Genomic DNA, 13,095 nt, shown 5'->3' on the forward strand with positions numbered 1-13,095 from the left:
TTGGCTCTTTCTTTTGGCTGGCTCATGTTCTGTGTAAGCTTCCCAGAATTAAAGAATTATATTTCTTTTTCCCTTCAGTCAATTTAGAGTAAGATAAAATGTTCAATAAGCTTCAAACACCACACTGATAATTTCAGACAATGCTCATCTTTATTTTTCCAGTTGAAATGGTAAGATCTTGAGGCAGTCTACCTTCATATTTGGAAACAGACATGATCAGGGAAGCATGGCAAATTCTAAAAACTTCTGGAATTTAATTGCATTTTAAGGAGAATTCTTATTTTATTCTGCTGGAATAAATTAAAATATCCATAGATTCTGACTTCTATCTAAAGCACTGAAGTTGTATGGTAGAAGGCCAAAGTCAGAAGCTTAAAAGCTACCAAAATATTCCAGATTTTATATGATTAGGCAATTTCAGATTTTTAACTTTCAAACAACTGTGTTTCTAATGCTGATCAAGAGATATGATTTCAACATGCAGTGGATAAATGTAAATACAAAATTGTTTCTGGTCTCCAGAACTTGCCACGAAACGGTCTCTTACCCCATCTTGCCTTCTAAACTCACCCACTGCAGAGAAGTAATACATGTTACACTTTGTTAGGAGGCTGAACAATAAATGATAGTCATCTTGGTCTTTCAAAAGCAAGATTTAAGAGACACTTAACAGCTTTTTGGACCTGCTTAAGTCAATCACATTGTTGTAGTAAAAAAACCAATTTCTTTTTACTCTTTAGAGTGATTCTCATGTGCATTCTCACTCTCTGCTCCTGCCAACTCCTATGAAATGTACTATTTCTAGTTTGCACAAAACCTTTTTCAAGGAAATTAAGTATTTTCACGAAATGAATAGTTGGTAAGACTCTAAAATGATGGCAGGGAGAGGTAATTTCTGAAAAACAGCACAGAAAAAGGAGAGAAATATTTGGTCAGAAAACAGGTGTATTGTAGCAAACTCTTAGGATTATTTGCTCTTAACATCGTAAACTGGCATGTATGATGTACTGTAGCATTCAACAAATAGGGAATGTGCAAGACACTGTCAGTGTTTTGCATGGCAATGGTATAATTGCTAATTTGTTTGAATTTTTTTCATTTATTTTTCAAAATTAATTGTGAAAGGTGTCTAAAATGTGTCTAGAAAACATGTCCACAGCAGTGCCAACTTACTTTCCTTCTATAAGAATAGCAGGACTTTCAGTTCAATCTTTGACACTTCAAGTATTTTAGATATTTGTTTATATAATCCCCCTTTTTGATTGGAAGCAAAAAGCAATTTGGCAGTGTTGGATAGATGGTATACAGAGACCTTATGACCAAAATGCTGCCATTTGCTAGTTTGTGTTTATTGAACCACTTAAATACTTTTTCTGATACTGCTCCCAACATATGCAAGCAGATTCTGTTGTGAAGCATGGTAACAGATATTCTATATATGTAAGGTGACGTGTCATCAGAGCAAATTAGCTTCCCTGTTGTTTCAAGACTTGCCCTTGTGACACTTCCACACTGTAGACAGGGTAAGAGACAGGAATTTTCAGCAGCAACAGCTTTTTCATTAGCATTTGCCAAGATAGTCTGTCTTGGTTGCTTTTAAGCTGGATAACATTACTACATCATATTAATCTTTTGCATGAGATCAACCTGAATCACAACTAAGAAATCAGAAGAGTACATACATAACACATGAATGCAACACAAAGTTTTATGAAAGAAGAATATTTCTCCTACCTACTGTAAGATTTCAACTATTTAAGTGCCTCAAACCAATTTTCACTAATGTGAATAAACAATAAATACTTTGAGGAATAATGTTGAATCATGTGAAATATTACTATATTTAATACTTTTTTTAAGGAGTTTTTAAATAGTCTTGAAAAAAACTTTAAAGAGGTATTAATATAAAAGATATGATTAATACTTTGAATTCCAATGCAATACTAGTACTGATTAGGGACTAAAATAGCCTATCATGAAAAGTACAATGTGTAGGACTGGATAATCCTCGTAGAATCAAAATAGATTCACTATTGAAAATAAAAGTGTGTTTGTTCTCTGAATCTGAATATTAGAATTATTTTTCTCAGCACTCCTTAAATTCCTTTATGTATTTCTCTCAAGTTCCTGTGTTTGAGGTTCACTTCTCAACTACATTTTAAAACTCAAGGAAAGACTGTGGCATGAGACAGCAGCTTGAATGAGGTGCTGGTATTGTTTACAAGTGTTTAACTTCTGAAGAGTGTTTCTGAAATTAGCCTGACTGCTACCTGTGAAGATAAGCCAACAATAACATTTTTGCATGTACCATTTGCTCTATTTGTGAATGTCTAAAATATTCTGTAATCTCAGGAGAGAACAGTGGCATTTGACATGATACAGTCATTAATATTGTCAAAGCACTGAAGATAGAGCTCCAGCAATATGCTAATAGAAACCTGATGAAGACTAAGAATGCTTGTCAGTGAACCAAAAAAAATTGTCAGCAGCCTTCTGAATACATAGGTGTTGTATTCATTAAGAAAGAAAAGTTATTAACTGTTTATAGAGACCATTTCAAAGAATAAAAAATGCTGTGATATCTAAGTTATGAAATTGCAGGCAAACTGTTGACATCAGGCAATACAAGAGGAGGAGATGGGAAGGAATAACGTAGCAGCATCTAATACATGTGTGGAAAAAGGATGCCAATGCATTTTCATGAGAGATGATACCAGAAATTATTTTTACATCCTCCTGCCAAAGGACTACTTCTTTACACCTTATAGAGGGAGATACCCCCCCATATTTTTGCCATATGTCATTAACATTGCCAAAATTATTTCTGTGTATCAATAAAACAGATTGTAGAATCAGAAGGAGAGTGTCTACCAGGCTACCCTGTGTAATTTGGTTACCAAAGTAATTAATTTCCTCCAAGGAAAGGGAAGTTATCCAGTGCTGGTCAGACTGTTCCACGGTCCCTTTGTTATCAGGCACTGTTTATGGATAAAGAATTAGCTTATTGTATTAAAGGGATAAATATTCCATTTCAAAATTGAAAATGAAATTATGAAAACAGAAAACACATTGCCTGAGAACTCAGCTGCATCCTTACGTGTTTTTGCTGTCTCTCCAAGGACAACATTCAGCCATGAGAGATGCAGACAATTATAATCAACTTTTTTTTCTCAACTTTTTACAGAAGTTTGCTCAGTTTGCTTTTGGCTTTTCTGAACTGTATTGATTCCTACCACATTTCCCTATTTCCAAACTAGTCCATTCTCTATAGTTTACACAGCTCTGCTAGTAAATTGCAAAACTGTAAAAGATGAATCAAAATTAATCTTTGTTAGCACTGGTTTATGCCTGCTTGCCCATTGCAGATCATAAAATTATAGAATCATCTAATTTGGAAAAGTCATTTAAGATCATTGATTTCAACTGTAAACCTGGCACTGCCAAATCCACCATGTCTCAAAGCACCACATCTACAGTCTTTTAAATACCTCCAGTGTGGTGATTCTATCACTTCCCTGGGTAGCCTGTTCCAATGCTTCCAGTGTGGAAAATTTTTTCTAATATCCAATCTAAACCTTCCCTGGCACACTTGAGGCAATTTCCTTTTGTCCTGTTGCTTGTTAGGTATGAGAAGAGACCAACCCCACCTGGCTACAACCTCCTTTCAGGTAGTTAAAGAGCAGTGAACTCTCCCAAAGCCCCCTTTTCTCCAAGCTAAACAATCCCTGCTACTTCAATTGCTCATCAGAAGGTGCTCCAGACCCGTCAACGGCTTCATAGCTCTTCTTTTGATACATATGGAGAATGTACTACACAGAAACAAGAGCAAGCAGCTCTGAGAGTGGCTCTGCCTTAATTGTGAGAAGCCTCCCTGGCGTTTCTGCAGGCACCCCTGCCACCAATGCCCATGTGAGAAGGGCTTGGTACAGGATGGCATTTGTAGGAAAGCTTTCCCTTCTTGGCTCATACCTTTCTGGGATGTCATGTCAAGACACAGTGAGGATCTGTACGAACATGTTGGCGTTGGTAGACAAACCTTGTACTTCCAGCAATGTGCCCACATGGAAAAGAAGGCACATGGCCATGCTGGCCTACATCAGGAATAGTGTGTCCAGCGGGAGCAGGGAGGTTATTCTTCCCCTGTACTTGGCACTGGTGAGGCAGCACACTGAGTGCTGTGTCCAGTTCTGGGCCCCTCAGTTTAGGAAGGAGGTAGATTCAGGAACGTGTCTGGAGAAGGGCAACCAGGCTGGTAAAGGGTCTGGGATGCTTTACTAGTCCTAGGAGAAGTGGCTGAGGGAGCTAGAGCTGTTTTGCCTGGAAAACAGGAGGCTCAGGGGAGACCTTATCAGTCTCTACTACAACCTGAAAGGAGATTCTAGCCAGATGCAGGTCGGTCTCTTCTCTCAGACCATCAGCAATAGGACAGAAAGACACAGTCTTAAGCTGCCTCAAAGGAAGTTTAGGTTGGACATTCGGAAATTCTTCAGAGAAAGTGTGATTGAACACTGGAACGGACTGCCCATGGAGCTGGAGTCATCATCCCTTGAAGTGTTTTTAAGGTAAGGATGTGGCACTTAGCGCCATAGTCTAACTGGCAAGATGGTGTTACTTCATAGGTTGGACAAAGGTTGGACACGATGATCTCAAAGGTCTTTTCCAACCTAGCTGACTCTGTGATTCCAGCAGCATAATGGAGCATGCGGATGCCGCCGGTGAGGTAGTGAAGCACTGCCATGCACGAGAAGCAGGGACAGCCGAGCGCGCTGGCCCAGCACAGCTGCGGTCGAGCACTTTGGGCAGCTGGGACAGGAACACCTCCAACTTATGCTGGGTGACCCGACCGCGGGGGGCCGCGCGGCTCCCGACGGGACGGATCAGGGCTTCCAGCGCTGGCCTTCCGGCCTGACTGAAAGAGAAACCCGGACGCAGTCCTCCACCGCGGCCGAGGGCACGTAAGGCTGCCCCGGGAAATGCGGGACCGTGCATGGGGAGACGGATGCGGGGCACGGCCGGCACAGGCCGGGCAGAGTCTCCGCCCGCCGAGAGCCGGGGCGGGGCAGCGCACCGCAGCCCGGCCCAGCCCCGCCCCGCCAGGACGGCTCGGAAGGCATGCTGGGGCTTGTAGGCCCGGGCGACACCGTCCCGCCTCCGGCTGCAAAACTACAACTGAGCGAAACTACAACTCCCGGCGGGCGGGGAGACGTGTCTCCAGCGCCGTGTCCGAGCAGCACGGGGCGGGGGCCGGTCCCGCTAGGTCGGGCCGCGCGGGCGGGGCTTCGCCGTGCCCATCGTTCGCTGGCGGGACTCGCTCGCCCTCGGCCCGGCAGCGGGGCAGGACGCGGCTGGCGCCCGGGGCTGGCAGCGCACACCGCTCGCGGCTCAGCGGAGTGTGGGTCGGGGGCGGCTCGGCTGAGCGGGAGGTGGCGGCGGGGGGAGCGGGGCTCCAGCGCGGACAGCCGCTGCCCGGCTCGCTGCCCTGCGGTTCCAGCCCGGCCGGCGGGCGGCTGCCTGCGGGGAGGTGGCGATGGAGAAGAGTTAGTGCAGTCGCCGCGCTCCCGTGGCCGCGGAGAGGGCCAGGCCGGGCCAGCTGGTGCATGGAACCCGCTGCCCTGTCGCCGAGAATCGGCTGAGTGACCGACCGGTCGAGGGCGGCGGAGGGTGCGCGCCTGTGTGGTGCCGTCCCCCGCCGGCTCCTCCCGCGGGCGGGCGGGCGGCCGGCGCTGCGGTGGTTACCGCCTCCCCCTGAAAATGAAGAGGTGGTGGCAGCTGCTGCTTCGGGGTCTGGCTGCCGGGGGGAAACCTGGATAGAGGCTCGTAAAGAAGGGTGAAGAGAAAGTCGCCGCTCTCTGGTTCGCGAAGGGGGAAGCCGGGCGTTTTTCTCACCTTGCTGCGGGGCCAGAACAGAGCGAAGCCAGGGACGCCGGCGGGGAGCCGCTCCTGCGCGCCGGGGGAGGGGGCGGGATGCGGGGGGGAGCCCGGCACCGCCGCGGGCCGTGGGCGAGAGCCTGCGGCGGGGCGGGGTGCGAGCGGCCGCGGCGGCGCTGAGCCGGGCGGCGAGGATGGTGCGGGGAGGGAGAAGTCCTGGCAGAGATCTAGCGGCGGCGGAGCCTCCCTGTCCCCTGCCTCCCAACCTCTCTCCCGCGGGGCCGAGGCGCTGGGGAGCATGAGGCGGCGGCGGGGACCTGTTGTGTAGGGGGAGGCGCGGGCAGGGAGGATGAGGAGGACCTGCTCCCGAGGCGCTGGTGTCTGTCGGCGACCGGCCGTGCCCCGGGCTGCCACGGGCTCGGGAGAATCCCTTGCTGTGGAGTGGTGACAGGGGAGCCCTGCGCCCCTAGGTCTGCGCGGAGCGGCGGCCGCTTCCCGCTGGACTGCGGCTTCAGGAAGAGGAGAGCTTCAAGTGTTCTTCGGAAGCTGGAGTTGCTGGTTCCTTACTTGCCTGTGTTTTTTTCTTGGTTTTTTTTTTTTGGTTTTTTTTTTTAATTTTCTTTTTTTTTTCCTCCCCTCCCCCCTTAATGATTTGTTTCGCGTGTCTCTCGAGGGAACGTCTTAGGAATGGTCATTTTTAGCAGTGGAATCTGCTGCGCAAAGGAGGATTATAACAAATCTCTATGAATGATAGACTCGATTGCTAAACCTTGCCTTGACCAACCTTCTGACCCTCGGAGAAAACTCTCAGGGTGTGCGTGGGAAGGAAAAAGCTTTCCCACTTGAAAATAAACTTGATAAAAAGGACTTGATTTTTTTTTTTTTTGAGAGCCTAACTGATTTATAATTACTTTTTTTTTTCTTTTTGTCCTGTTTTGTGATAAGTTGTTTTTAAAAGGATTGTCCTACGTGGTTGTTTTGTAACTGGTGGAGGAAGGAAGGATCCCTCTCAAGCGTTTCTGATATGACAGCTTTGGTTTCTGAAGAGTTAAGTGGTGTTTGCATGATACACCTATTGCTAGTCTGGTAGCAGAGTTTTATTTGCTTTTTTTTTTTTATTAACTGGGGCTGGTGGAGAGGGCTCTCTTGGCCAGAAGAATATTTGCACATATATATTTGTATATATTTTTGGTGGGGTTCTCCCCACATTTTACTCTTTCTTGATGACTCCTGGAGGTGGTAGTGGGCCCATGAAAGACTGTGAATACAGTCAGATCAGCACACACAGCTCTTCGTCTCCCATGGAGTCTCCCCATAAGAAAAAGAAATCAGTTCCCAAGAGAAAATGGGAGGTTTTTCCTGGAAGAAACAAGTTCTTCTGCAATGGGAGGATCATGATGGCTCGACAGACTGGAGTCTTCTACCTGACTCTTGTTCTCATCTTGGTCACCAGTGGCCTCTTCTTTGCATTTGAGTAAGTAACTTTAAAGTCTTCATATATTCCTTCTCCTCTAGTTGTTTATTTTCTGGCTGAAAGCAAAGTTAACATTTTTATTTAGGAGAGAATGCTGTCTGAATTCCACTAATATTGATTTATGTAATTGAAAATATCTGATAAGATGCTGAGGGGTGCACAATACAGTTTGGGTTATCATGCTCTGTGGAAAACTAATGAGAATTAAGATTGAAGTTGCTTTTATACCACAGGTTTCCAGTCTTGCTGGTGTTGAAAGAGGAGCGTAAAACAGCAGGTTTGGGATGACCAGGAAATGATGAAGCTCCTCGTTTGTCACTTACTCTGAGAATCAAAACTGGCAAAAATACTGACCCTTCATCACCGAACTGAATGCAAAAAAAGTGATATTTTTCATTAGTTTATGAATCAGGCATGTTTGGTTTTTTCTCTTGACATGATTTTAATAGCTTGTAGGTGAGAATTTTAAGTGAGGAGGAAAAAAAAAAAAGCTGTACAGTTCTGCATGTACCTAGCTTTCCACCACTAGGTAACAGCATTACTTTCTCTTTGTGATAACTTGTGAGTTTAGTCTTAGTTTAAGCTACATTGGCTTTGGAGGTTTGGACTGTATTTTTTTTTAAGTAGGCTTCTGGCGTCCTTCTAGGGCCTTTTTCTCTGTAGGTCTGGAGTCCTTTTCATCTGTATGAAGTGAGCACACAGTGACAGCAAATCAAATGTTCTGATTTTTGCTCTTATGTTGTAGTAGTTAAATTAACTACACATGGCAGTAAAGAATTAGACACTTAATGTGAGCAATGTAGTGTAACTTTTATTTAGGAGCCAAGTACAAAGAAGTTTACGCTGCTGAAACACTTCCTATAAGAACAGCTGAGTTTTCTTAAAGGGTTAGTGCTCCTTTACCTGCTTTAAATTACTGTAGTTTAACTTGTGGTAGAAAAATATCTTCAAATTACTTTTTTTTTTCTGCAATACGAGCTATTATTTATAGTTAAACTTCAGTGCTGCCTCCAGAAATTGTTTTGCTAAACAGTACAGTTGAAAAACAGGTCATTCATTACTTGGTGTCTTCAAGCAAGGAGATAGGGGCATTAACAAACGCTAAATTGTACCTGTTAAATGCAGATCATCTTAACAATAGTGGTAGCAGTAAAGAAGGTAAAAATGCTCAGCAGGTAACTAGTGGCTAAATGTATATGTGAGCTCAGTAGATAAATTGTCATTAGTGGGCTCCAGGTTACTTTAGAGGGGCTTATTAAATGTAAATCTTCTGCAGACATTATGAAGCTGCTTGAGTATCATTTGAGTAGTTGAAATAACACAGGCAATGATAGTATCCACACTGCGAGTGTGTTTACTTTCCTGGTTTTAAACGGGTATTAAAGGTGTAACCTGATAGTATTGCATTAGGACTGGGTGCTACTCTATTCTGTTTGCCATGATTAAGCCTTTGGAAAGTGTTTCTATGTGGGCTGACACATCTGTCTCTGTGCAGTCTCATCACCTTCAGCACAGCCTCTGAAGCCTGCTGGACTTCCTGCAGATACCAGAATGTAAATGTAGGATTGAAAGTATAGTGTTTTATAATCAGGATTGTAAAACTGATTTATTAAGCCACCATTTGCAATTTATTTGTATGTTTTAACACTTTGATCTTTAAGAGAGAAATTTCCTTTACAGCTGCATGATTCAGAGCTGCTAAAGCAAGATGAGCTGCTAGCTGTTCATCACCTTCTGATTTCATCACTGCTGTGAGCTACATGCTCTACCAGTGTTGAATTCTGCAACTTCCATCATGTCTTTGAGAATATTTGCAGTGTAACCATATGTGATTGACAAGATTTTTAGTCAAGGATTTTCATATATAGTCGATGCTTATTCTTACTGTCAGTCTTGAAGCAGAGAGGAATCTTGGGCTTTATATAATAGAACTGTATAAATTCTCTGTGTGTACTGGTCTTGAGTCATTCTTGTATCACTTGCACTCTCCTAAGGAAAATCAAAGAAGAGGGTGGCAATAGTATCTCATTTTTATAATGATAAGATAGATTTTGGTCTTTAGGAAACACTTGCATTGAAAAGTTATTACTCATCCTCTCAAGGCTAATTAAAACCCAAATCTAAAGACTATGAGAATGGTGTTCAGTACATCTGTGATGGTTAAACTGCAGAGGATTGTTAATGTTAGAAAAAAAGGATAGTCTCTTACTGGAAAGTGTTACTTTCAAGCAGTTTCTACTTGTGTCTGTTCCTAGTAATGTGAAGTTTCTATTTAATGATGAGTGATAACATGCTGAGCGTTAAGTGTCACTGCCCTTATTGGATGATTTGATTATGGCATACCTCATTAACCAGTCATTTATTGAATATGACAGAAATGCTTTTCAATCTTTCATGTACCTGTGGAGCAAAGTGTTTTTTAAATGAATGTGTGCCGTGTGTATCTGAAACATAAGGTCAAACTGCCACTGAAGAGGAGGGTACCCTGTATGTTCTTGGAAATGTTTGTTCTTTTTTTGCTACAGTGGAAATAAATTGTTTTGTTCCCTTTGGTTTTGGAAACTTGAAAATGGGTACTCAGGGTTCAAATCATTCCCATTTAAAGGCTGGGAAGGGAGGAAGTAGGAACGGTTACTTTGACAGCTAATTCCTTGGAAAGCATCATGCTAACATAAACAGTTGTCCTTTATACTGTCGCTTTGTTTGTTCTTTTAGTGTGATTTCCCTCCCTTCTATTTTACTCTTGACATCCATACATCCAGAGCTGTATCTCTTGCTTTGGAATACTCTCCAGGGGAGAAATACATTTCTCAGAGTCAACAAATCCTATGTCTCCGAAAGCAAACGTATGTCACGCATCTTGACCTGTATAGCTTTTGACATCGAGTCATGCTGCTGTAATCTTTATTTCTTTATATTTATGCTTTTGTGCTTTATTCCTGCCTACTTTCTCCAGCTCCTGCTTTCAGCTGGTTTTATTCCTTTCTCTCTGTTGACTTTTATCTCTCATATACTGGAAGTGCATCACCGCTTTTTCCTTTTATCATTTCACTGTTCTTTTTCATTTTCAAAGAGATAAGCCAGAATTTTCTTAAAAGAGAAACAACAAACTATGAGTTTTCAAGTAGGTAAAATATTTATAAGTACTGCTTCCCTCCCTTTCCAAAGGAAGAGAATGCAAATAACAAGCAGTTTTATTTCTGTAACTTGTTTATTAAATGTAACATGAATGATTGCAAGCACTTTTGGGTCCTAAGAGGGATGCTATGCTGGGTTGTTCTTAAAAACTATTGCTCAAGATGAGACACCACAAATTACTGAATTTTTCTTTGAAGTTTGGGTATATTACTTTACCTTGAAACTTTTTTTTTAACCCTAACCTTGAGTTATTTAGCTGTTTTTAATTTTTTCATGTAAATTTGGCCTCATGTTGCATTTTGGTTTTTCCCTTTGCATTGCACCTGTACACAGACATATATATTTTTCCAAACTTCTTAGCACTCATTTATCAAGGTAGCTACATTTAAAGCTTACAAAACAAATTCCTCTCCACAGAGCAAAGATAGCATCTGTAATTGAAGGGCAGATCTGTTGCTGCGTGTAGCCAGTTCAACCATTGTATTTTCATGTATGTGAAGTCCTTTATTTGTGCAATAGAGGCAGAACTAACATACTTCTTACTTACTGCACTTAGCTACGTATACATATTTAAAAGAAATAAGAGCCCTTTATGCTCATGGTCATTTGGGATCCTGTTTCTATAGGTTACAGGAAAGCAAGATGGAGGCTGAATGACATATTTAACACAGTAGGATTTGTGAAACAAACATATTGTTGTTAAATGGCAAATCTCATGTGGATGCACAAGATCACAATTTCCAGAGTGGTGGCTGACGACCTCAGCTATGTTGCTGCTGTGAGTTGGCTCTGAATGCTCCCTTTCCTCTTGGGCCTCGCTGGGCAGGTAGCAGGAAGGAACATGTCTGCGCCTGAGCTGCTTCAGCTCAGGCTAGCAAATTAAACTTCCCATAAAATGTGGGTTTAAGTGAAGCTGCCGACTGAACTGAATTGACTCGGACACAGTTATGTTTTCTTCCGTCAACTTATTTGCAGGGTGAGTGGCTCTGGAAGAAGGTTGAAGCAGATGGTAGGATGCTGGAAGGGCTGAAGCAGTGCAGCTTTTTTCTCTGTAAATGTGAATCAGAGCCCTATCACTTCTGATACCATTTGACACTTGCACTGATTCAGCAAGCTGGAGGGTTTTTTAGTTTGTTTGTTTTGAGTTAACTAACACTTGATTTTTATTTTTTTTAATTTTTTTTTTTATGAGCATTTGTGTAATTGCATTTTCTTGCAAAAGATGCTTGCTGGAAAATTATTTAAACTGAGGCTGTTTATGTGCATACGTGTGTACAAACCATTGATTTCTATGCTCTCGCAGTTGCTGGCAACCTGCTCTATGCCTCCCACTTTGAAAACCAGTGTGACTGGAGGACATTCATGAGTCACACTTTCTGATGCTGTGTGCGGATTGTTCAATATTGAACATCTATGGCAAAGTGGTGTAACTTGCTGCTCACTGAGACAAACCTCTTTGTGTAAAAAGTGATGTCAGTAAGCTGAGAATTTTCACTGTGGTATCAACAGCCCTTCTCATGTTATGGCAAGTGTTTTCTGCTCTTGGAAGAAGTGGTCTCTCTTAGCATGAGGCTGTATGCCAAGTAGGTAGAATGTTCATCTAATAACCTCCTTTATCTTTGTTCTGCTCTTAAGACAAGTTACTTATGTCTCTTGATGACCATGTTCTTAAGCTATGAGTTCCTTAGAAGGAAGTGGTACCAATCTGACTTCAATCCAACTGTTAAGGGCTGCTCTAAACTTATGGGGCATTTCCTGTTGAGGATGTCAAAATGGATTTTAAAGCAAAGATCATAGTACACAAACTATTATTCAAAGAGAGAACTGCATCATCTTCTATGTGGAAGGCAGTCACTGTCTACTTGTGCATGGTGACATAGGTTAGTGCAGTGTTGAGTAGGTGTTTTTTTCTCCCAGTTTTCTTTGTTGTTTTGTTTTTTTTTTAACCTGTCATTGAAATTAAACCAGAGGAACATTTCTGTTCCTTATTTTGTCATACTATGCATCTCTGGTAACTTACTGAAATTCCATGTCTTTTTCACTAAGTCTAATCTTTAGGGTTTACACTTTGTATTGAGCAAATGATACCATGAATTTCTGAGGGACCGTATACATTCCAAGCAGAATGTTTATTCTTTGCACTTAACTGCCCTGAAAATGTTAACTGTCAGGATCAAGTATCTCTCATGTATTAACTATATCTAATAATTTTTTCTTGACGAGGGCCTTCCTTCATTGCAAAAGAGTTTGCTTAATCTCCTAAATTCTCAGTGATCTGAGCAAGTGTGAATGCTGAAGTTTCTCCCTGGCCAAAAGAATGTAGTTTCATAAAACCATATCTCAAAAGTAGCATGTCACTGAACAGGTATGTCAGTATAAGCTTGTAAACCTGCTTTGAATGAATTATATGATATAAATTGAAATCCTTCTGCCCAGAAATTAACTAATGGCATTTGATATTAGGTCATGCACTTCTGTTTTTCAAGGCTAGGTCATGTAAATGGACAATGATTAAATGCTTCATTTTTCAGAATAAAATTGTGTGAGGATAGCAAAAGGAAGGATAACCTCTCATGTTTTTAGAAGCTATGTCTTCTTTACTTCTCCTGAAACTG

At 42.3% G+C, this 13,095-nt stretch overlaps 1 protein-coding gene across 6 annotated transcripts in view; it reads left to right on the top strand.

Annotated features, from left to right (window-relative positions):
• Nucleotides 1-5,764: 5,764 nt before the first annotated feature.
• Nucleotides 5,765-13,095, top strand: part of ZDHHC14 (zinc finger DHHC-type palmitoyltransferase 14) — a 94,056-nt gene continuing 86,725 nt past the window's right edge. For 5 of the 6 annotated variants that reach the window (XM_058834502.1, XM_058834505.1, XM_058834504.1 and 2 more), the window contains exon 1: nt 6,334-7,342. In XM_058834502.1, coding sequence (XP_058690485.1) covers nt 7,092-7,342 — 251 coding nt within the window. In that variant the 5' untranslated portion in view covers nt 6,334-7,091. Of the gene's footprint in view, nt 5,853-6,333; nt 7,343-13,095 lie in introns of those variants that run through there. The other variant, XM_058834503.1, reaches the window with a different exon arrangement.

The sequence above is a fragment of the Poecile atricapillus genome, chromosome 3, assembly GCF_030490865.1.
Source record: "Poecile atricapillus isolate bPoeAtr1 chromosome 3, bPoeAtr1.hap1, whole genome shotgun sequence".
Classification (NCBI taxonomy): Eukaryota; Metazoa; Chordata; class Aves; order Passeriformes; family Paridae; genus Poecile; species Poecile atricapillus.